The sequence below is a fragment of the Tubulanus polymorphus genome, chromosome 4, assembly GCF_964204645.1.
Source record: "Tubulanus polymorphus chromosome 4, tnTubPoly1.2, whole genome shotgun sequence".
In the NCBI taxonomy this organism is placed as follows: domain Eukaryota; kingdom Metazoa; phylum Nemertea; class Palaeonemertea; order Tubulaniformes; family Tubulanidae; genus Tubulanus; species Tubulanus polymorphus.
This window is the reverse complement of record NC_134028.1, coordinates 24547128-24573157: the sequence shown is the minus strand read 5'-3', so window position 1 is coordinate 24573157 and position 26030 is coordinate 24547128. Positions and strand designations below refer to the sequence as shown.

Sequence of the window (26030 nt, the reverse complement as noted above, 5' to 3'; positions counted from 1 at the left end):
CCTTTCAAGATTGCTGAGTATCCGCTAGGATTGTCTTAGTTGGTTCATGAGTTAAATTCGTTGGACTCTTCCGTGGTAGTTGATGAGTTAAATTCAAGTTGTACCTTCTATGATAGATATAGTTGTGTGATCGGCGGTCGAGTTTACAGAATTTATTTTCTTTAAATCCAAGCACATAATTGGAAATTCGGTTCCAGTTCATTCAAACAATCTTCCAACCAGTCTAACCAGCACGCGACTGATTGGGGTTAACTTTCTTTCTCTGCCTATTTTAATATCGAGATTTTGGATATCTATATTACAAGGTTAATTTTTTTTCTGCCTAATTTATTACATCTAGATTTTGGATATCTATATTGCAAGGTTTTTTTTCTGCCTAATTGAATACATCTAGATTTTGGATATCTATATTACAAGGTTAACTTTTTTTTCTGCCTATTCTACTTCATCGAGATTTTGGATATCTATATTGCAAGGTTTTTTTTTCTGCCTAATTGAATACATCTAGATTTTGGATATCTATATAACAAGGTTAATTTTTTTTCTGCCTTATTTATTATATCTAGATTTTGGATATCTATATTACAAGGTTAATTTTTTTTCTGCCTATTCTATTACATCGAGATTTTGGATATCTATATTACAAGGTTTTTGTGCTGCCTAATTTATTACATCTAGATTTTGGATATCTATATTACAAGGTTAACTTTTTTTTCTGCCTATTCTATTACATCGAGAGTTTAGATATCTATATTGCAAGGTTTTTTTTTCTGCCTAATTGAATACATTAAGATTTTGGATATCTATATAACAAGGTTAATTTTTTTTCTGCCTATTTCAGAACATCTAGATTTTGGATATCTATATTACAAGGTTAACTTTTTTTTCTGCCTATTTCAATACATCGAGATTTTGGATAACTATATCACAAGATAACTTTTTTCTGCCTAAATTAATACATTAAGATTTTGGATATCTATATTACAAGGTTAATTTTTTTTTCTGCCAATTTCAGAACATCTAGATTTTGGATATCTATATTGCAAGGTTAACGTTTTTTTCTGCCTATTTGAATACATCTATATTTTGGATATCTATATTACAAGGTTAACTTTTTTTCTGCCTATTTAAAAAAATTGAGATTTTGGATATATATATATATATATATATATATATATATATATATATATATATATATATATATATATATATATATATATATATATATATATATATATATATATATATATATATATATATATATATATATATATATATATATATATATATATATATATATATATATATATATATATATATATATATATAAATATATATTACAAGGTTAACTTTTTTTTGCCTTTTTTAATATTTTAATACATCTAGATTTTGGATATCTATATTACAAGGTTAATTTTTTTTCTGCCTATTCTATTACATCTAGATTTTGGATATCTATATTACAGGGTTAATTTTTTTTCTGCCTAATTTATTACATCGAGATTTTGGATATCTATATTACAAGGTTAACTTTTTTTTTCTGCCTATTTAAAACATCTAGATTTTGGATATCTATATTACAAGGTTAACTTTTTTTCTGCCTATTTCAGAACATCTAGATTTTGGATATCTATATTACAAGGTTAACTTTTTTTTCTGCCTATTTCAAAACATTGAGATTTTGGATATCTATATTACAAGGTCAACTTTTTTTTCTGCCTTTTTTAATACATCTAGATTTTGGATATCTATATTACAAGGTTAATTTTTTTTCTGCCTATTCTATTACATCGAGATTTTGGATATCTATATTACAAGGTTTTTTTCTGCCTAATTCATTACATCTAGATTTTGGATATCTATATTACAAGGTTAACTTTTTTTCTGCCTATTCTATTACATCGAGATTTTAGATATCTATATTGCAAGGTTTTTTTTTCTGCCTAATTGAATACATTAAGATTTTGGATATCTATATTACAAGGTTAACTTTTTTTCTGCCTATTTCAATACATCTAGATTTTGGATATCTATATTACAAGGTTAACTTTTTTTCTGCCGAATTTATTACATCGAGATTTTGGATATCTATATTACAAGATAAAGTTTTTTTCTGCCTAATTTAATACATTAAGATTTTGGATATCTATATTAAAAGGTTAACTTTTTTTTCTGCCTATTTCAAAACATTGAGATTTTGGATATCTATATTACAAGGTCAACTTTTTTTCTGCCTCTTCTATTACATCGAGATTTTAGATATCTATATTGCAAGGTTTTTTTTTTCTGCCTAATTGAATACATTAAGATTTTGGATATCTATATTACAAGGTTAACTTTTTTTCTGCCTATTTCAAAATATCTAGATTTTGGATATCTATATTACAAGGTTAGCTTTTTTCTGCCTATTTGAATGCATCTAGATTTTGGATATCTATATTACAATGTTAACTTTTTTTCTGCCTATTTCAGAACATCTAGATTTTGGATATCTATATAACAAGGTTAATTTTTTTTCTGCCTATTTCAGAACATCTAGATTTTGGATATCTATATTACAAGGTTAACTTTTTTTTCTGCCTATTTCAAAACATTGAGATTTTGGATATCTATATTACAAGGTCAACTTTTTTTTCTGCCTTTTTTAATACATCTAGATTTTGGATATCTATATTACAAGGTTAATTTTTTTTTCTGCCTATTCTATTACATCGAGATTTTGGATATCTATATTACAAGGTTAACTTTTTTTTTCTGCCTATTTAAAACATCTAGATTTTGGATATCTATATTACAAGGTTAACTTTTTTTCTGCCTATTTCAGAACATCTAGATTTTGGATATCTATATTACAAGGTTAACTTTTTTTTCTGCCTATTTCAAAACATTGAGATTTTGGATATCTATATTACAAGGTCAACTTTTTTTTCTGCCTTTTTTAATACATCTAGATTTTGGATATCTATATTACGAGGTTTTTTTCTGCCTAATTCATTACATCTAGATTTTGGATATCTATATTACAAGGTTATATTTTTTTTTCTGCCTATTCTATTACATCGAGATTTTAGATATCTATATTGCAAGGTTTTTTTTTTCTGCCTAATTGAATACATTAAGATTTTGGATATCTATATTACAAGGTTAACTTTTTTTCTGCCTATTTCAAAATATCTAGATTTTGGATATCTATATTACAAGGTTAGCTTTTTTCTGCCTATTTGAATGCATCTAGATTTTGGATATCTATATTACAATGTTAACTTTTTTTCTGCCTATTTCAGAACATCTAGATTTTGGATATCTATATAACAAGGTTAATTTTTTTTCTGCCTATTTCAGAACATCTAGATTTTGGATATCTATATTACAAGGTTAACTTTTTTTTCTGCCTATTTCAAAACATTGAGATTTTGGATATCTATATAACAAGGTCAACTTTTTTTTCTGCCTTTTTTAATACATCTAGATTTTGGATATCTATATTACAAGGTTAATTTTTTTTTCTGCCTATTCTATTACATCGAGATTTTGGATATCTATATTACAAGGTTAACTTTTTTTTTCTGCCTATTTAAAACATCTAGATTTTGGATATCTATATTACAAGGTTAACTTTTTTTCTGCCTATTTCAGAACATCTAGATTTTGGATATCTATATTACAAGGTTAACTTTTTTTTCTGCCTATTTCAAAACATTGAGATTTTGGATATCTATATTACAAGGTCAACTTTTTTTTCTGCCTTTTTTAATACATCTAGATTTTGGATATCTATATTACGAGGTTTTTTTCTGCCTAATTCATTACATCTAGATTTTGGATATCTATATTACAAGGTTAACTTTTTTTCTGCCTATTCTATTACATCGAGATTTTAGATATCTATATTGCAAGGTTTTTTTTTTCTGCCTAATTGAATACATTAAGATTTTGGATATCTATATTACAAGGTTAACTTTTTTTCTGCCTATTTCAAAATATCTAGATTTTGGATATCTATATTACAAGGTTAGCTTTTTTCTGCCTATTTGAATGCATCTAGATTTTGGATATCTATATTACAATGTTAACTTTTTTTCTGCCTATTTCAGAACATCTAGATTTTGGATATCTATATAACAAGGTTAATTTTTTTTCTGCCTATTTCAGAACATCTAGATTTTGGATATCTATATTACAAGGTTAACTTTTTTTTCTGCCTATTTCAAAACATTGAGATTTTGGATATCTATATTACAAGGTCAACTTTTTTTTCTGCCTTTTTTAATACATCTAGATTTTGGATATCTATATTACAAGGTTAATTTTTTTTTCTGCCTATTCTATTACATCGAGATTTTGGATATCTATATTACAAGGTTAACTTTTTTTTTCTGCCTATTTAAAACATCTAGATTTTGGATATCTATATTACAAGGTTAACTTTTTTTCTGCCTATTTCAGAACATCTAGATTTTGGATATCTATATTACAAGGTTAACTTTTTTTTCTGCCTATTTCAAAACATTGAGATTTTGGATATCTATATTACAAGGTCAACTTTTTTTTCTGCCTTTTTTAATACATCTAGATTTTGGATATCTATATTACGAGGTTTTTTTCTGCCTAATTCATTACATCTAGATTTTGGATATCTATATTACAAGGTTAACTTTTTTTCTGCCTATTCTATTACATCGAGATTTTAGATATCTATATTGCAAGGTTTTTTTTTTCTGCCTAATTGAATACATTAAGATTTTGGATATCTATATTACAAGGTTAACTTTTTTTCTGCCTATTTCAATACATCTAGATTTTGGATATCTATATTACAAGATAAACTTTTTTTCTGCCTAATTTAATACATTAAGATTTTGGATATCTATATTACAAGGTTAACTTTTTTTCTGCTTATTTAATACATTAAGATTTTGGATATCTATATTACAAGGTTAACTTTTTTTCTGCCGAATTTATTACATCGAGATTTTTGATATCTATATTACAAGATAAACTTTTTTTCTGCTTATTTAATACATTAAGATTTTGGATATCTATATTACAAGGTTAACTTTTTTTCTGCCTATTTCAATACATCTAGATTTTGGATATCTATATTACAAGGTTAACTTTTTTTCTGCCTATTCTATTACATCGAGATTTTAGATATCTATATTGCAAGGTTTTTTTTTTCTGCCTAATTGAATACATTAAGATTTTGGATATCTATATTACAAGGTTAACTTTTTTTCTGCCGAATTTATTACATCGAGATTTTGGATATCTATATTACAAGATAAAGTTTTTTTCTGCCTAATTTAATACATTAAGATTTTGGATATCTATATTAAAAGGTTAACTTTTTTTTCTGCCTATTTCAAAACATTGAGATTTTGGATATCTATATTACAAGGTCAACTTTTTTTCTGCCTCTTCTATTACATCGAGATTTTAGATATCTATATTGCAAGGTTTTTTTTTCTGCCTAATTGAATACATTAAGATTTTGGATATCTATATTACAAGGTTAACTTTTTTTCTGCCTATTTCAAAATATCTAGATTTTGGATATCTATATTACAAGGTTAGCTTTTTTCTGCCTATTTGAATGCATCTAGATTTTGGATATCTATATTACAATGTTAACTTTTTTTCTGCCTATTTCAGAACATCTAGATTTTGGATATCTATATTACAAGGTTAATTTTTTTTTCTGCCTATTTCAGAACATCTAGATTTTGGATATCTATATAACAAGGTTAATTTTTTTTCTGCCTATTTCAGAACATCTAGATTTTGGATATCTATATTACAAGGTTAACTTTTTTTTCTGCCTATTTCAAAACATTGAGATTTTGGATATCTATATTACAAGGTCAACTTTTTTTTCTGCCTTTTTTAATACATCTAGATTTTGGATATCTATATTACAAGGTTAATTTTTTTTTCTGCCTATTCTATTACATCGAGATTTTGGATATCTATATTACAAGGTTAACTTTTTTTTTCTGCCTATTTAAAACATCTAGATTTTGGATATCTATATTACAAGGTTAACTTTTTTTCTGCCTATTTCAGAACATCTAGATTTTGGATATCTATATTACAAGGTTAACTTTTTTTTCTGCCTATTTCAAAACATTGAGATTTTGGATATCTATATTACAAGGTCAACTTTTTTTTCTGCCTTTTTTAATACATCTAGATTTTGGATATCTATATTACAAGGTTAATTTTTTTTCTGCCTATTCTATTACATCGAGATTTTGGATATCTATATTACAAGGTTTTTTTCTGCCTAATTCATTACATCTAGATTTTGGATATCTATATTACAAGGTTAACTTTTTTTCTGCCTATTCTATTACATCGAGATTTTAGATATCTATATTGCAAGGTTTTTTTTTTCTGCCTAATTGAATACATTAAGATTTTGGATATCTATATTACAAGGTTAACTTTTTTTCTGCCTATTTCAATACATCTAGATTTTGGATATCTATATTACAAGATAAACTTTTTTTCTGCCTAATTTAATACATTAAGATTTTGGATATCTATATTACAAGGTTAACTTTTTTTCTGCTTATTTAATACATTAAGATTTTGGATATCTATATTACAAGGTTAACTTTTTTCTGCCGAATTTATTACATCGAGATTTTTGATATCTATATTACAAGATAAACTTTTTTTCTGCTTATTTAATACATTAAGATTTTGGATATCTATATTACAAGGTTAACTTTTTTTCTGCCTATTTCAATACATCTAGATTTTGGATATCTATATTACAAGGTTAACTTTTTTTCTGCCTATTTCAATACTTCTAGATTTTGGATATCTATATTACAAGGTTAATTTTTTTCCTGCCTATTTCAAAACATCTAGATTTTGGATATCTATATTACAAGGTTAACTTTTTTTCTACCTATTTGAAAAAATTGAGATTTTGGATATATATATATTATATGGTTAACTTTTTTTTGCCTATTTCAGAACATCTAGATTTTGGATATCTATATTACAAGGTTAACTTTTTTTTCTGCCCATTTCAAAACATCTAGATTTTGGATATCTATATTACAAGGTTAACTTTTTTTCTGCCTATTCAAAAAAATTGAGATTTTGGATATATATATATATTATATGGTTAACTTTTTTCTGCCTATTTCAGAACATCTAGATTTTGGATATCTGTATTACAAGGTTAACTTTTTTTCTGCCTATTTCAGAACATCTAGATTTTGGATAGCTATATTACAAGGTTAATTTTTTTTCTGCCTATTTCAGAACATCTAGATTTTGGATATCTATATTACAAGGTTAACTGTTTTCTGCCTATTTCAATTCATCAAGATTTAGACATAAGAAACTTTAAATCATTCCCACACCTTGATAAATCCAGAATTCTGCAAAGTCTTTTTTAAGATTCAATAAATCCTTCGCACAAGAGCCAGAGTTACACTTCCTGTATTCTTTTGATCAACCAATATTAAATTATACAATTGTCTTATCAACCTCTATGGTTGAGTATTGAGCACTTTTGAGATGAAGATACTGAATTAATCATCATCGTAGATACCTATAATCAGTCAACTAATGTCCTCTATAATTTAAATTATTGAATTTTCTACACTAGAAGAATTTAAGATCCGGTACAAATTTGGATTGATCACTATTTCAAACAGCTAATTTTGCATCAGAGCTTTTGATACCTAGTTTGATCCAGAATTCCCCAAAACCTAACTGATTCAACAGATCCCACACACATGTGGCCCAGTAAGACGCAGACGACATCGCACGATACAGTCGTCTCATCCACTGCGCTATTTTTTAAATAATTTTCACTTATATTCATTATATTGAATTGATTTTAATTAATCTTCTAGATATCTAAAGCAATCCGTTAATTAGTAATCATACTAGCTATATTTTAATTGTCAGTTGAATTCATCACTATTTGAATTCATCAGAAATTAAGATAAAAGCACATTTTTAGTGGTAAATTAGAAATTCCCTTAGCCGAATGCTATATAATCTTCCCTTTTACAGTACACTGTGTATAAGGACCGAAAGACCTTGTTATGACTGGACCTCCCTGGTGCGGTGCGAGTCATGATGCTGGAATATAGATTGAAGGAGAGGGGTTAGTAAAAGAGAGCTATTAGCAAGAGGAATAAGACCTAAGTTTAGGATATCCTGTCAAAATAAGGCTCTCAATCTGACATACACAGTGAAATTGAAATATTCCCCCTTCCAAATTCAGGAATGTATTTGTGCACGTACAGATTTGTTTTATCTCCCTTCGATCGGAAGTAAATCTGCGTTATTTGAATTTGGCAATTTGTATCAAAACTAATACAGCTGTATGAAGACATAATAGGTTCACTTTAGATACAGATAAATAAATGTGCTCAGATACACATGTATTAGCTTTAAATGTCCATGGACCTGAATTAAAAATATTTTCATATTATAATTGAATTTACCTTAATTGTAGATATCTAAGTAATACGTTAATGAGTAATTCATCTTAGATTCTAATTGTCAGTTAAACAATATCTATTATGCGTCACTTGACACACAGTATGGTTTTAGATATTATTTGAATCAGTTAGGTTTTGGTAAATTTTGGAAATATTGACCATGAGCATGACCAGTCACCGTAAGTACGGCAGTTGGAGATATAAATACTGATCAGTCGATGAGACTGATTCAGATGTACTCATACATATATCAGCTATATTTAAATTTTCAGTTTAACGAAATTTATATTATGGACCTGTATTATGTATAAATAATTTTTGATCATAGAAATATTGAATTCATCTTAATTGTGGATATCTAAGCCATTTGTTAATGAGCAATTTGTCCTAGCTATATATATACATGATAATTGTCAGTTAAACAATAATCATAGCGCAAAACAAGGCACAGAGTATGGCTCTGGGGAATGATTTGAATCAATTTAAGCTTTGTTTCATTCTAGATTTGTCAAAGCGCTTGAGACCTAAGTACGGTTTCTAAAAGACCCGCAGTCCATAGTTTTCCCCATATTACACCAGATCTCGATAGAGCCCTAGACACTATTTCATACATCTTTCCGCGGAGAAATTCATTAATGCAATGGGTAAAGCAGCACATAATATATACTGTAAAGTGCCTGAATGTTTATAAATGTATCAATATACTATTTGTAAAAAAATCTATTAACCGACGAAAAAGTTTTATTGATATATATATATATCTTTACAAGTAAAGCCAGCCTTAATGTACATGGGGCCCTAAAATATCTACACTAGAAGATTTTCTCATCAAATATTATATGATATTGAATGATTGCTAATTTCTAAGCGATCGGTTAATTAGTAAATTGTCCTATCTATGGAGTGGGACCTGTATTACATACTGTATAAATAGTTTTTGATCATAGAAATATTGAATTCATCTACGATTCGTTTCAAATTTTTCAAATTGGTTACCTTCGAAAATATCAATGCCATCAAATTTGTACATCTACAATTCAGCAAATAGTTAATATTTGAACATCAACACTGGTCTAACGTTATGTTCTATGTTTCCTAACTATGTGATATCTACACGGACAAATAGCCAGGTAAGTTGGAAGATTAAACTCACAATTCATGTTGAAACTATATCTCAGTTTAGGTTAACTCAACAGACCTACAAACAAGGCACTCAACACAACCATTTACCCCTAGTGACAAACCTAACTTGTCTTATCTATCGACCAAGGATCGAAGACCAAAATCGTGCATTAATGGAGCTCAGCTTTTATTAGACTCTCACATTGCATGAACATTATCAAATAGTTTCCGAAAACATTATATTATCCATCAGACTGGTTTGAAAAAGGTGATAAGCAAAAAAATCAATACTTTACTACAGAAGTCCGCTATAGTCTTCGCCGCTCCTGGATTTCAGTGTTTATAACATGCACTATTATCTATGCTGCTCCTAATAAGATACACTATAGTCTTTGCTGCTTTTAAAACAGTGTTTATCGTGAATCAGTGTTTATGAGATTCACTATTGTCTCTGCTGCTCCTGACATTTAATGTTTTATAGAAATCAACCACCGATTGTAGAAGAATCCATCATTGAGTGATTAATCCGTTGCTGGTTCCTAAACTTTTCATCTGGGCTTCTGCAGTTTTCATCAGCAAATGGGTCGATCAGTATTCATCTACTTGTGAGTGTCTTCTACAGGCCAATTTTTCCGAGATGTAGTTTGCCTGAAACAAACTGAAGAAAGCAAAACATTTCAGACAGATTTATCATAATTTACGTGTCATTTCAAATTACAAGCCACCCTGTTTTTCACAAAGTAAAATTCATTGACGTCAATTGCTGATTTAAACCCCAATAATTAATTGCAGTAGTAGGACTAGTTCATCACTGTTTAAGACTAGTGAAGATTAAAGCAGCCATGTGGACCGGTAAATAGATTTGGATGATAGCCACTTATGAAATGATGTTCATATGAGGACTGAAATTTCTATATACAGGTAATTTCATGTATATCAACTTACCTTTAAAGATTGCTGGGTTCAGTTCTGGTCTTTTCTGTGCCCCGTTCCAATTTGTAGATTTTGGACGAGTAGTTGATCTCAAGCTGGGTTTTTTCCCATAGTTGAAATTTAGCTGCAATGATTAAAAGAAGATATCCAGTAATGAAAAAATAATTCATTTAGAATTTATCGAAATAATTCCATGTATATCAAGTTACCTTTTATGATTGCTTGGTTATCGGCGATTATCCTATTAGTTGGTTAGTTAGTTGGCCTCATCTGTGCGCTGTTCCAGTTGGTCGATTTTGGACGAGTAGTTGATCTAAAGCTGGGTTTTTTCTTATAGTTGAAATTTAGCTGCAATGATTAAAAGAAGATATCATGTAATGACAAAATATTTCATTTCAAATTTATCGAAATAATTTCATGTATATCAAGTTACCTTTAATGATTGCTTGGTTATCGTGGATTATCCTATTAGTTGGTTAGTTAGTTGGCCTCATCTGTGCCCTGTTCCAGTTGGTCGATTTTAGACGAGTAGTCGATCTCAAGCTGGGTTTTTTCTTATAGTTGAAATTTAGCTGCAATGATTAAAAGAAGATATCCTGTAATGAAAAAATATTTCATTTAGAATTTATCGAAATAATTCCATGTATATCAAGTTACCTTTTATGATTGCTTGGTTATCGGGGATTATCCTATTAGTTGGTTAGTTAGTTGGCCTCATCTGTGCGCTGTTCCAGTTGGTCGATTTTGGACGAGTAGTCGATCTCAAGCTGGGTTTTTTTCTTATAGTTGAAATTTAGCTGCAATGATTAAAAGAAGATATCCTGTAATGACAAAATATTTCATTTAGAATTTATCATAATAATTTCCATAAACAATATACCTAGAATAGCCTACTCGGTTATATTCGTAACACCGAACAAATTATAAGCGAACATACGATACCTAGTCGAATGAAATGCTCGCCATTTTGTTTTGGGTTCCACATTGGGTTTTCCCAATGGGCTTTCCCAATTACATCAGAAGTTCCCGGAATTTCCGGAATATCCAACAAACAGCCAATTACATTCAATGTAGCTCAGGTAATGATGTCAACTCAGATAAATAGAAGCGAGAAAATTTAGGGGGTTTATGAAGTGAGGACCTGAGGTCGAAAAGTACATCAAGATGAGTCGCACAAAAAACGGCAACACTTCTACGAAGGATTGAACTTTTATATATTTCAATTCCAAGTATGCAAATTCTCATATATGAAAACGTACCATTACTTAGTGCTAAAAAGCAGGGTTTTTACGTGTTTTTCAAGAATAAGTCCCCTAAAAATAACTTGATCACTATGAAATTTTTGTGGGCTCGAGAATTCATTATAAGCCAAACCATGACACCAAAAATCAACACTATTGGTTCAACAGCCAATGTTTGTGCCTTGTTGACACACCGGTACTCTATTCATTTTCAATGAAAACTGCTTCTCCAGACCATTTGCATAGGCAAACCGAAGGTTCACCAAAAATCAACTCACATTTCAAGTTTGCTGGGTTCAGTATCGGTTAAAATGTTCTAAGTTCGTATCAAATATCAAATTACCTAATATGATGGCTGGGTTCATTATCGGAGGATCTCCTAAGTTGGTTGGTTGAGTTTCATCCAAATTGCTCCCTTCTGTGCACTGTTCTCTAATCGGCAGAACTTAGTTGATGAGCTCTCGTTTGACTTTTGAGTTGGTGTCCCTTACAATTGTGACACACCTGCCAGGAGCGAAACAGGCGGGAATCGAAGTACAGATATAGTTGTGTGATCGTCGGTCGAATTTACATCATTTTTTTTCGATAATTTTACAATATTTGGTCTGTTTTTTCATATAAGTAGTCCGAAAGTTTACAAGGATGAAGATAATTTTGTCTAATTTTTTTTTGGAAATCGAAGTACAGATATAGTTGTGTGATCGTCAGTCGATTTTACTTAATCTTTTTTCAAAATCGAAGTACTTCTTTGTCTTCTTGGGTGTCGTCGAAGCTGAAATTGAGTAAAAGAAAAACATTTTGTAGTCACACATTTCTTCATCATTAATCCTAATTTATATGTGAATCAACTTAACTTTCAAGATTGCGGAGTTCACTATTCTTTTTTCGGCATCTTCTGTAGTCGCCTTCTACCATCTTCTTCTTCTTCAACTTCTTGGGAGTCCTGGAATGAAAAAAAAGAGAAGAGCGATGAAAACCTGGTACGGAACAAAACTAATGTTCGAAAGCTTTTCAGCTCTCCGTCGTCGGTCACATGCCGAGAACACCAGACAAAGAGCCAGCCAGGAATATACTGCCCTCTACACGCCCTCACACAGAACGCGAAAACCAGAATGACAACGCCTCACATTCCCCATCTAACTGCAGGATGTACTGGGTGACGTCAGTAACTGACACACCTAAAAAATTGCACGAAACACAAATAGCGCAGTACAACCAGCTTGACCGGGTTGAGATTCAAGATCTCAACTAGCACTCAAAAGCGTGACAAGAGACTTCATCCACTGACCGAGGTTGTCACAAGGACACAATGAAACTAGCACTCACAAGCCGACAAGAGACTTCATCCACTGACCGAGGTTGTCACAAGGACACAATGAAAACTAGCACTCAAACTAGAAATCAAAGAGCGTGACAGTAGAATCATCCCTCAGTCGACTCAGAATACCAGAAACAAAGAGCGTGACAGTAGAATCATCCCTCATCCGGGCGGTCACAAGGACACAATGAATGCTAGTAGCGTGACAATCCAGTATAACCGCTCCACTTGTATCCCGCGCAATCCCACAGATATGCCCGTCATTGACATCACTCAGCACACTTTGTAGATAGGTGGGGGCAGTGAGGCCTCGTCATCCTGGTTTTCGTGTTCCGTATGAGGGCGTGTAGAGGGCAGAATTTCCTGACCGACTCTTTGTCTGACATCCTCGACACATGACCGGCGAAGGAGAGCTGACGCTTTCGGACATTAGTTTTGTTCCAGCAAACGTTGAAATTCGACAGAGAAATCGGCCCTGAAAAACAAAACGGGTTAATTGCTGAAAAATAGAACAGATTAATTAACACGGAACAGTACAGGACAGCACAGAGACAAACAGTAACACATAAAACATAAAGACGTCGTTCCTCAGGAAGCAGGAACAGGAGCAGGAGCGGGAGCGCAGCGAAAATCGCCAGGAGGAGAATCCACGGTAGCATGTTCACAGTGTGAGTGTGCAGAGGTGAATGAATGGTTTCCTATGCTTAATACATACCGTGGTCAGCCGGTGACGTATTCAATAGCGCGTATGAATGATATCAACAACCCTGAATAGCCGCAATTGTGTCTCTATTGTTGAATGGATTTACATTGAGCTTAGGTTCCTGCACGGGGGTTGAACACGCGCCAGTAGCCAGCTATACAATATTGTGGAACTTTAATAAGGCCATGGCAAAAAATAAATTACTTGATTCCCAACAGTCCCCCTCTCCGAATTTAGGAGTAAATTAGGCCCCTCAAAGTTGATACTTGTTTCTCATCCAAACCTCTCTCGCCGGACATGACGAGGGCGGGCGAATTTTTTGGTTATGAGATTTTTTGAAATATAAAAGTGGAAATAAACTCGTATCTTATATATTTTCCAGGGAGAAGTTTTTTCTTTGTAAATCCAAAAATTATTCACTGTGTGACTTAAGACTTAAATCTAACGCATTTCAAAATCCATTTCCTATAATATGTGATTTCTAATTCTTATTACGTATATATTAAATCATCTATGACAAGTGAATATCTAATCCAATAGAACGATAGCCACACTCGAATGTGGTGAACGGATAATAAGATAAAAACCCACTATCTACAGATTAAAAGAATTTAAAAACAAGAATTTATTTATTCAATCTAAAATATATAGAATACACGACATTTCAATCTCACCCTAGAGATCATCATCAGGTGGGTTCACCTGACGATGGTCCAGCAGGTTCATTCCAAGACGATAACAGCGGTGAACTGCAAGTACAACCTGGAAGTTAACAGCCTCTTGGCATTGCAAATTGCAATTCACATTTCAAAGAAGACGAATTCTGTGAGAACAAAATTAAGGACACAACAAAATATGCATCACAAATGTGCGAAAAAAATATTTATTTCTGTGAGAAAAATATCCAGAAATTTGGCAGAAAAAGTGTTAGGCGCTATAATAAAATAAATCAGTTGAAAAGAATTTCCTTTTTCTTATTCTTTTACTATACCCATGGGATCAAGCTTTCCTCAAAGAACCAAAGATTCTAAATTTTTTTTTTTCTGGATTTCGCATCGAAATAAGTGGCGCACGTGGCCAGCAGTACCAGTTTCCTTTGGTGAGAGGGGGCGGTGACCGGCAATTTCTTTGCCAACCGTGATGTTTCCGCGCCTCTCTGCGAGAGCTGGGTCCATGCTCCTGCAAGTTTTTCGATGGCAATTCGATCGTATGGTGGGATCCCGCATCCTTGTGTAATTCAAATGTCGAACGAAAAAAATGAACTTAATCAGTGCTGTGGCGCAGATTTGACTGCTCACTTCAAGCATGCGCGTATTTCCCTGGGAGTCGAACCGGTGCGGGTCCGGTTGAACCCTATTCCTAAATTCAATCTCATTGCTAAGGCGATTTTAAAATCATTTGACCAACGCGGTTCATTGTAAAATATTCAACGACTCAATCAAGATAGAAAATCCACAAATTCTTTAAATTCTAGAATCACCCACCCCAGTCGCAGTAGTCAATTTGATCAAATGTTTCCGGAACTTCCCCCACAAAGTCTCAAACCGGACGTACTCTGACGTCATTTTATTCTGACATCAGCTAGTCAGATTCAGTTAAAAATACATTTTCTAGAATCCACATATACGCGTTTATCAAAGGGACGTCGCCCGTCGTCCGTCTATTACATGATTTATATATAAACAATTGTAGTCATTTTATGACTGCTCTTACATTCGTTATTATTTAATGTATATTTGAACTAAATGTATTTAGCAGCTGTGTTCAGAACTGCTTCAGTATAAGCAATAATAATAGATATACATCATAGATAGTTTTTGGTAATGAATGAGAGTGATTTTAATAAGTACTTCGAGGTCAACCACCAATGTGGATATGGTATAAATCTACAGCCCTGAACTTGCCCCCTCAGAGTTTGGTGTTTGTAGTACTTTTCAATTTAAATATCTTTCGTGAAGTACTGAACGCATGAGAAGTGTGGACGATCAGTTTTTGAAAGTTTGCTGATAATAAAATGTCTTAAGTCTGTAATTTGCACATCATTTCAATTCACTAAGTCACACGTGAAGCCCATATTACATGCAAAAGCCTGGACAATCAATAATTGGAATGTTGATAATGTATCAAATATCTGAGGGGCGCAGGGTCCAGGCTGCAGAATGATACCTGTAAAACATTTGTTACTTCAGCCAGTTGTGCCACTTGAAATGAATGCACATGTAAATCTATAATTTCAAATGGTAAATGAATGAAACAAATGCAACATTTTTTGACAACTTTTGCCTTCGATGTATGTGACAAAAAATTCACTGTACCTTTCAACATAAACATTCAGTGAAACCCTGTTACAACACATTTCCAGGGACCAAAACATCTGTTGGTTATAACCGATAGTTTGTTATATCCAGTATGAATCAATTAAATTGTCTTACTTAAGACGAAATTCTATATTTGTTAAATGCAATGATGAATCGTTGTATCCGAGTTCGTTATAACAGAAGTTCCGCTGTAGAGAATACTTACCCATACCCCGGTAAAAATACAACTAAATAAATCTAAAATACTCTTTTGATTTCGGGAAAATATTTGATGCGATAACTCTGAAGAATGCCGATTGGTAATTCTCTCTTTAATACTTGTGTTGAACAATCACAGTTCAAATCAACAACTAATTTCATTACATTTATCGAGTTTGAGCAACATAACAATAATCTATTTTGAGATCTCGTTTAAACTATGGAACTAAATGTTATCACCGTAGTCAGATAATATAAGTGTCATCAACTGAGGGACCGTTCACAAAATACATACGCAAAATTTTGCTGAAGTTCTCCCTCTCAAACCTAGACTACGGCTACTATGTGAGAGTAGTTTCTACTCTTTAAGAGCTCAACTACTCCCAAAAACATCAAAATACTCCTAGTTCATTTTCAATTAAACTATTATAGACAAAAATAACTCATTTTTGTTTTGGTGAAAACTACAATGAGAGATATTGTGTAGTCTGGTCTACAGCAGATATGGTGTAGTCGGGTCTGCTCATGTTTTCCATTTTAAGGAATATCTACCCCCTCCCCTCTTGATGCATATGTATTTTATGAATAGTTCCTGTGTACACACACACACTTTTACAACTTGTATCTCACTCGGGTGATTACTGAACATATTTACTAGATCTGGTCTTCAAATCTATCAAGTTTCATCTCTTCCATAATGAGTCAAGTACCTGTACTCAGGAAAAGAGTTTAAAATACGTATATTGAGCATTGTATATTTAACTACTCCTTAGGGAGCACAAAATCTTGATTATACAAGTGTTTTTGACTGAGGCCATGGGTTTGCGCCTGAGTGACGCAGGCCAAATATGGTCCGACCAAACACGTCACACCAGGCCTATGCCAAATTTTAACACGGGTCAATTTATTCCATGTGAATGCTATGTGGTTCTGGAAGTGCCTCTGCTTACGGTGCTTACCACTGCATCGTTTTGAAAGCATTTGAGTAAGTGATGTAAGTGTGTGAACACACTCTTACTAGGTATGGGCCAAATATAACTCGGCTCTGACTCTTCACACACCTTGAAATGGGTGATCTGAAGCCGGAAAGAATTTCTTCAAGTAGACTGCGCCTTACTCGGTACCGGTCAAGTCCTTCGCGTGAAATGGTATTTCCCCGATTCTCTACTCGAAATGAAATATTCACAGTCTAAACTGACGCTACTGAGTAAGACGCAATTTACTACTGAGATTAGAAAATGCAATATATATCATATAACAATTTTTTTCATTGTGAAGAAAAAACCCACAACACGAAGTACAGTGAAACACCCCTATAGTCGTTGTCATACCTCGGACAATCTCTATGCTTGATGACAGCTTACCCTTAGTAAATTGAACTGAAATAACACAAATTGGGAATTAAGAACAAATAGAGATAACTTATCTGATGAGGACAAAGCGTTTCAATGTAGAAACTAAAGGAGGATTTCGACGTTTTGAATCAAAGGCTATGATCCATTTTCAAAATATTTTGAAAATGTTTCTAAAACGGCGATTGTCAAAATCTTTTATTAGTTTTATTAAGTATTGTGGGTTTTTTCTTCAATTGTATTACGTAGATAGTCACTTGTCTATGGAAACCAAGTGTCATCGTATTCGACCATTGAGAGGATCAATCGGTTTTAGTTCAGACTTTAAATCCGGATAACGCGAACTCCACGGACTGAGTTCACACGCCGTCATATCCGAACATGGAGGTTTCTCTCCGTGGTAACAACTAGATTTCACTGACCAATACGGCTGCGCTAGCTGCGCGATATATTTTCGTAACCGGCCGCCGTAGATTCGAGCGTTTTTCGTGATATCGTTTATCGTATTTTTATGCTCTTCCAAGCCTAAAAACGACGCGACTTTTGAAAAGTTTCTCCCCGTGTACATGAACGCGTCTAAATGACCGGAGTTCGAGATGTACGCTTCGCGCGGCGTTACATCAATACCGTGCACGGTGGCTAAAGGTAAAACCAGGAACGTCGTCTCCGCGACGACCTTCCACTGATAAAGCAGACGCACCTTCCAGACGCCGGGTAAAATTGGTTGTTGGAAGTTCGGATTGAAAACCGTTGTGTGCTGCATTTTGTTTTTGATGGCGATGTCGAACGCCGCGATCAGTCGGTCGGTTGGGTCGATCCAGACGAACGTAGCCGTGAATTTCTCGCCGGCGCCCCAGCTGTGCACTAACACTATCTCACTGTACGGCCCGATGATCGACGCAAAGTTGCGAAATATTTCTTCTTTCGGATCGAAGTCGGTACCGACCTAAAAATGTAAGACTATTCGATTTAGGGGCTGGATTTAGAGGGGGACCAGAGCCTTGTCATTTCTAACTGAAGTTGCAGTTTTCATCGAGGCAGATTCTAAAGAAAATTCAGAAAATTTTACACAAGATTTGAAAATTCTACACTTATCAGAAATTGTATCTTTTTGTCAAACTTTCTAAAACTGTAGGGGAAACCCCACCGGCTCTCCCTGCTTAATCTCTTACTAAATATAAACGTCTTTCCCTTTTTTGAAAATTACGATCATCAAATCATTCAAATTTGACACCAATACTCTCGCAAATTGCATCTTCGTATATTTTTCTGAAACCTGAGGGGGGCATCCCCCACCGAGGAGAGAATCGTTACCTTCAGTTGTTTAATGCGACCGGCCGGCTCGTCTTGTACGTCTGACAAATGGTAATAAGTCTTTTCTTGAAGCCACGTTTCTATTCGATATTTCTTTCTGATCGCGACATTCCTGACGTCATAGAACAGTAATATCCCTCGCACGCTGTCAGCTTTCGAATAGACATTCATCTCTAGCGGTGAATTGGGCAGAACGTCGCATCGTTTACCATCGCTTTTCAAATCGTCAAGACTCAAGTCCATAAACGCTCGGAAATATGACAATTTCGCGTCGGAGTCCGACTTTCGTGTATCTAAATGGTGCCATTCGTTCTGCCAGTAGGAATCGAGAACTCGCGACATCTGAGCTGAAATAATCGTTTCATAATATAAAACACACATAAATAATCAATGAGAAAGGGAATTACGTAGAATAAAAGAACAGGAGTCAGTTCCACAGTTGTTAACTCTGAGTTAAAGTTAGTTCATTTTCAATGAGTTAACTCAGAGTCAAATCTTAACTCAGAACTGTGGAACTGGTCCCAGGACACTTATTTAACTGTTCCGCTTGTGAACGCGTATAAACCTGATGTGAAAATGTATGAAAATTACCGTTGTCTTCGCGGCCGTACAACAAGTGATCGATCTGATTGATTATCTCTTGACTGACGATCGCTTCAAATTTACGAGCGAAATAAGTCGGCAGAGGCTGAGTGTTCTATCGAATAGAAATAACAACGCTTTCATTATTATTGAACATTAAAGACAGGTACGTAACATACTGAGGTATTGCATACTTCGTAGAAAATGGCGGTGTGCTAAATTTTTAATTAACTCGGTAAGAATTGTTGGTTCAAGTCGGTATCATGCTTACAAGGAATTCAAGATGGTCGCCCTGGTGGCCATATTTGAAGGCCAATAACCCCCATCGTCAAAAGGTTAGACATCTTATCTACCTAAACCCTCAATCAGAAAGAAGCCTGTGTCATGCTACCAAGAAATTCAAGATGGCCAGCCTAGTGGCCATTTCAGATGGCTCTCAAAAGGGCCGGACATCTCAGCTGCTCCAATTCCTACATCAAGTTTGAAAATAAACCACCAAGAATTGCAGGCTGCATGGTGCTAACAAGGTCTCAAGGGGATGTGGCACAGTGACTAAAATAGAATGTATCCCCACATAGACATAGATTGGGAGACATGAATATAATCAAATTAACAATCTTTTATGCCTTTATATCTGGAGTTAATTGCTAATAAAACGTGCTCGGTGATGATTTTATCTATGAGGATGATCTATTCAGGCGCTATCTTTCCCTCAAAGAGCTTTGTTTCAGAAACTTTGCTCTAATTTTGAAGATAAGCTTACGAAATGTCAATTTACCAAAACCTTCTTGAAGTCGCCAGGTTTGAGATCATTAGGGGAACAGCCGCACCAGTCAACGACTTTCTTATGTTGACATTTACAGCCTTGTTTGCGACGCCAGTTCGTCAGGTGAAGGTTGTTATCGACGACCGTATTGCAAAATTTACTGTTCTGAAGCAGCGTGTGGAAGAAAGACTGAAAAATGAAAAAACACAATATAAATCAACTGAACAGTTTATCATTACATTAATTATCAATTACTGTTCACATTATCAATGGTGTAATTAACTAATCATGATTAGAGATATCTATTATCAAAGTTAATAACACTTTGTAAAACGGGCCCCTGGCCTTGATTTCATTAACAAAACAAAATTATGATTAGTTGCTGATCAGTTTCAAGAATTGGAAATTGATTGTTAACAGCTTTGCAAAAAGATCCAGGCTCTAGTTTTACTTCTCTCCAGGGAGAGATGACTGATACACAGTTACAGACATAGGCTAAGGGGTATTAATACCAATATCACTTCTCTCCAGGGAGAGATGACTGATGCACAGTTACAGACATAGGCTAGGGGTAATAATACCAATATCACTTCTCTCCAGGGAGAGATGACTGATACACAGTTACAGACATAGGCTAGGGGTAATAATACCAATATCACTTCTCTCCAGGGAGAGATGACTGATACACAGTTACAGACATAGGCTAGGGGTAATAATACCAATATCGCTTCTCTCCAGGGAGAGATGACTGATACACAGTTACAGACATAGGCTAGGGGTAATAATACCGATGTCACTTTTTGCAAAGGAGAGATGACCGATACATATTTCGAGATATAGGGGTAATAATTCCCAATGTACTAGTGTCACTGACCAGATTCATTGTAGCCATTGATACATGAAATACCCTGAAAATCTATCAGAACTCACCTCAGCGGGTAAGAGAGTATATTTGAAGAGTTGTTTCAGACCGATGATCAGGTTATCAGCGTCGGAGAGAACGTACTCGCAGAACCTTCGATTCAACGTCACCCAATCACTGCCTCCGTCAATTCGAATTCCGCTTGGTAGATCTCTCGTACCCAGTCTCCACAGATGAGTGTCGCACTCGTAGAATGTCTTATCCAAACCTTGTTTACGGATGAAACTGTCAAATAGAAAAAGATCACTTGAAAATCATTTGCGCGAGACAACTTTTCAATATCTGATTGAAATTATTCATATATGGAAACTGCAACCTCCTCGACCTATAGACAGTACTAGGAATGGGAGAGGGGGGCTAGAGGTGTTGAATATTCTTAATCTCAAGCCCAGTCTCAGTAGTTTTAGAAGACAAATCCAATACAGTAGATTCCGCCTATAGCAGTCTCTTGGGAAATCCATTCAAACTGGTAGAATAACAAAAACATTTTCTGTCTCTACTGTTTGTCAATGCCAGAAAACCGGCATTTGTCTAAACCGGCTACTGCTATTGTATAAATATTTGTACAGTCTGCTTGCGTCGGATCTCACTGGATAGTTTCTATGATTCCGCAACAGTTTGATGGGTCGTCATCACATGAATTGGCAGGCAACTATGGTAATGTACGAGGTTTGAACTGTACAGGGTTCTATGATATGGATACATACTCAGATGCTTTCTTGCCGAAACATTTGACAAAGTTTCGATCTTTGTGTTCGGTTAAAAATGCTGACAGTTCATCAATCGTCCTGTAACAAAAAACACAACAATGAAATGTAAATATTCGCATGTTGATGTTGCCAGGGAACCAGCCAATGGAGGATGGATATAATTTTTCTAATGATACACTTGATCTAATCTGACTGCTGGATCGGAGCGGATTTGGGGGGTGGCCACAGGGTTCCGGAGCCTTCCCACTGAGGTTGCCCTTTTCATTGAGACAGATTTGGTTAAAACCAGCAAAATATGACAACATTTATCCTCTCGGAGATTTTATCTTTTGGATGTATTCTTATACCAGTAGGGTTAAGGGGGACTTGCTAGTGGCATTTGGTGAACTCAATTTCACTAGACCTTAGACCTTCTATATATATAATGTATATGAGCATGGTATTGATTTTCAATCTTTCCGGAATAACCTAGAATTATATCACGAATATCTCTCCAGCTATGAATCTCAACGTAACGAAGTTAATGATACTACATCATCACTGACCACAAGGGGGAAGCGATATGAAATCTAAATGAAACTATCGCTGTATGACCCTGACCCTATAAACATGTCTCCGAGGTTCTACTTTGTACATTGAAACTGAAGTGATTGCTACATTTCATAAACTTGTAACGGAGCTAAACTTTGGACAATAATTTCAACAGCTTCATTCAATGGTTCATTTTCTCTAATTATTACCGAGACCGATTCATGCAGACTCAAGCCTTACATCAGAGATCGAGGAACCGGATCCAGTTCCATCGTTTGTTCAAATTCAATCCGAGAACTATGGAACGAGATCTCGAATCAGACTTACTTAATCGGGAAGTCCGATTCGCTAAGATTCAAGAAGAAGTCCCACGACCAGTCGTTCATGTTCATCAAGTCATTCATACAACGCAACAACATCTGTAATAAACTAGCGCCACCCCAGATAGTCGACATTCTCCACCGAGTAAATCGCACGTTGTGATAGTCCTTCGTTAAACTGTATAATTCTCGATACAAATAATCTTGTCTCTGAAATACATAACACGAATTGTATCTTTATTTTCGTAGAGCTTCATTTCACAATAAGGAGGTTATCATATTTTTCGTTTGAAATTACCATCGGTCATTCTTAGAACTTGACCAAGAACCAGATACGGTCGACTAGCCTCGTGTAAGCATCCATTTTCTTATGCTTTGGACTGGTGAATACCAGATGATCTTACAATTTCCCCCTGGCAGAACCCCTCGTTTCAGGCTACACAGATACCTTACTACAGGACGTGACTATAAATCTGTGATTTTGAGTTAAATTTACGAATCCGGTTTCAGATTTCAGTGAAAGAAATGTGATCAAAATCGATGTTCACGATAAAAAATTTCTGTCTTCTTGAAGAAATGAATGTGAGCCGAGATTTAAGTAGATACACGAGCGAATCAGATATGATAATTGAGTTAGCCTGGTGTACACGAAATTCTCATAGATCAGTCTAGCGTATCTGATCTCACTGCTGTCACATTCTGAAACTATTACACCATTAATGGATATGTTATAGTTTCTAAACTAATCCCGTGACGCCTGGGTTTTAGTGACAGCCACCGCCCCGCGCACACGCACGCAGGCAGGCCGGGTCTCGTACGCGTAATCGCCTTACTTCACCGCCGTTCAGAGACCGCTATATCGAATCTTTTATGAAATAATCGTTATCAGGCGAATCCAGCGACGCCGCCGTCCGACGCGCAGTGCTAAATCCATAGTCGCCGTGGTTATTAATCAAAGCGTAGGAAATAAAATGCGTACGCGCAGCGAGCCTCGGACAGCCGGTCGCAAACATGATCCTTCATTTCATACGCGTTTCTAGTTTGCAGGGGTCAATTATCGAACCCGCATCAATTGACGAAATTAGACTTTAAAACCGTTTGATGTCCTCGTATTGATTTCGATTCAACGTCGTTAGTCGCTGCGACTAATAGTGCGTGAATAGTTCAATCAAGGGAACTATCACAGCTATTCCCTATAGGAATAATCTAGTTGATTTGTTCATTCGTAATTACAATTCAGCCGTAAACGCTGATTACTGAGTAATTAGTAATCGTATCATAATCATTCGTAGTCAGTCACATCTTAAACGCCAATATTTAGGGGGAGTTCTCTAGTTCTAGTTGTACTTATTACTGACCAACTTCAGATTTTTGCCAGGTACCATATGGACTTTTGTTGTTAAATCAGTTAGTCGACCGGCACTGATATCTGTCCTGCCTGAATGCATGGTTTCACTAGGATTCCAACCCTCAACCTCTCAGTCGTGAGTCAGACACCTTATCCACCATGCCACAGGACAGGACAGGTTCAGGACCGGACATCAGTTCTTCAGGCTCGAACAGAACCCCCCATTGACCCGGGTCTGGCGTGATGCCGGCCTGAAGAAATCTAGAGCATAAATGAAAAAAGAATTCACTCATTGGTGACACGGTTCAAAACAAGCCATAGGCGATGACTATCCTCGGGTTCAGGCTCAAACTCAAACTCTAAAATTACCACGCGTTTAGTTCCCTAGCTTATGTTTGTCGAGACATCTTTTCGACCCCGTTCCTCAGTTATGAGGTCACCTTCAAGGTCGCGTCTCTTATCAGGGATAAGCTAATAACGATTTGCTCAGAAAGCGAAGCCCCAGTTTAATCTCGAACAGCGGAAACCTCTACAGTTCATAAAGGTCGACATTTTTATATCGTTTATCTCCGCTTGACTGCAGCGCGACCATTCAATAAACACGACGCAAGATTCTCCGCTGCTACGGGCAGATATTACATAATTACGACAGACGACGAAGTCTCAGCCAATCAGTGACAGTCTCTCAGCTCGTTCGATTAATCAGTGAAAAAATCCAAACGTAGTCGTACAGAATCTCGTAAAAATTGCGTCACGCCGTATAATTGGATCAATGATATTAGTGAAAAGCTATAGCAGCGATCACATGAGACCATTTGCCCCGGATCAGGTCCGAGTTGAATTTGGCAGTGCGTCACTAGTGAGCATGTACACCACTCACTCTAAACAATGCTTAAACAAAGTGAAGTGAGTCCCTTCCGGAACCAGTTGCAATTCACACGCAATAATTTGAACCCTGCTAAAGTTTGGCTCGGGCCTGGTGCGACGTTTTTTTGTCGGGCCAAAACTGGGGGGGGGGAACTTACCGAATCGACGTGTATGTAGTAATAGTGATTGACGTGATAAATCGCTTTGAACAGTCGTTTGACTTGTCTTACGGCTCGTCCATTCAACGTTAGAATGAACGCTATTCGAATCCATTTATTCACGTTAGAATGCGCCGGGTTGACAATGTTTGCATAGTGATAGTGTTTAACTGAAAAAAATAAACAACAAAAATAAAACGTCTTCAAAACACATGCTATACCGGGTAAACAACAACATCTCATTGTATTAAACACCAGTTAACAATTGACAGCATTGGAGCCAACCACTTCAGACATTCACTGGTGATCAATATTTGAAAGTGTGCTGATAAAATGTCTCATGTCTGGTGTTCAAAAATGTTCTGGTGGTGGTCAAAAATGTCTCAGGTGAAGTTCTGAACAAATGTGAAATGTGGATGATCAGCTAATTATGTCTAAGGGGTGATGTTTGTAGTTTATTTTCAATTTGAAATATCTATGAAGCCTGAACACATGTTTAGTGAGGACGATCAAAAACTGGATGAATGGTGATAAAGTATCAGGGGACATCAGGACGTCTGAGGTAGTACAGTTTTCGATCTTGAGCTCTTTATTTTTGCATCTCCGTTCTCTCTGGGGTAGGGTATGTATCGGTGTTGTGTATCTCGATACATCAGTATTACGGATCCATCAGAAACAGTCAGTCGTAATAACGTCAGTAAATGACTGACACTGATTAAATATTGATCAAGCAGTAGGCCTCGACGCCGACGCCGCCACCGCCGCCACTGGTGGTAACCCGTATTTTTGAAACGGGTCAACATCAATTCGTCATCGAACCGAACGTCAAAAATCAATTGTCAATATCCATTTA

General features: G+C 34.9%; 1 protein-coding gene and 2 long non-coding RNA genes across 3 annotated transcripts in view; all 3 read right to left on the bottom strand.

Annotated features, from left to right (window-relative positions):
• Positions 1-9826: 9826 nt before the first annotated feature.
• On the bottom strand, positions 9827-10835 carry LOC141903628 (uncharacterized). The gene is made up of 3 exons (XR_012619083.1): positions 10739-10835; positions 10542-10653; positions 9827-10254 (listed from the first exon to the last, which is right to left on the bottom strand). It is a non-coding gene; the product is annotated as an uncharacterized LOC141903628 (long non-coding RNA).
• A 142-nt stretch (positions 10836-10977) lies between these two features.
• LOC141903629 (uncharacterized) lies at positions 10978-13616 on the bottom strand. Its single transcript, XR_012619084.1, has 3 exons — positions 12114-13616; positions 11187-11326; positions 10978-11101 (listed from the first exon to the last, which is right to left on the bottom strand). It is a non-coding gene; the product is annotated as an uncharacterized LOC141903629 (long non-coding RNA).
• A 1099-nt stretch (positions 13617-14715) lies between these two features.
• Positions 14716-26030, bottom strand: part of LOC141903612 (xylosyltransferase oxt-like) — a 31499-nt gene continuing 20184 nt past the window's right edge. The window contains exons 5-12 of the mRNA XM_074791812.1: positions 25178-25347; positions 22812-23014; positions 21951-22031; positions 21252-21468; positions 20334-20510; positions 19565-19670; positions 18974-19320; positions 14716-18605 (exon numbers count right to left, since the gene is read on the bottom strand). Coding sequence (XP_074647913.1) covers positions 17937-18605; positions 18974-19320; positions 19565-19670; positions 20334-20510; positions 21252-21468; positions 21951-22031; positions 22812-23014; positions 25178-25347 — 1970 coding nt within the window. The 3' untranslated portion in view covers positions 14716-17936. The remainder of the gene's footprint in view (positions 18606-18973; positions 19321-19564; positions 19671-20333; positions 20511-21251; positions 21469-21950; positions 22032-22811; positions 23015-25177; positions 25348-26030) is intronic.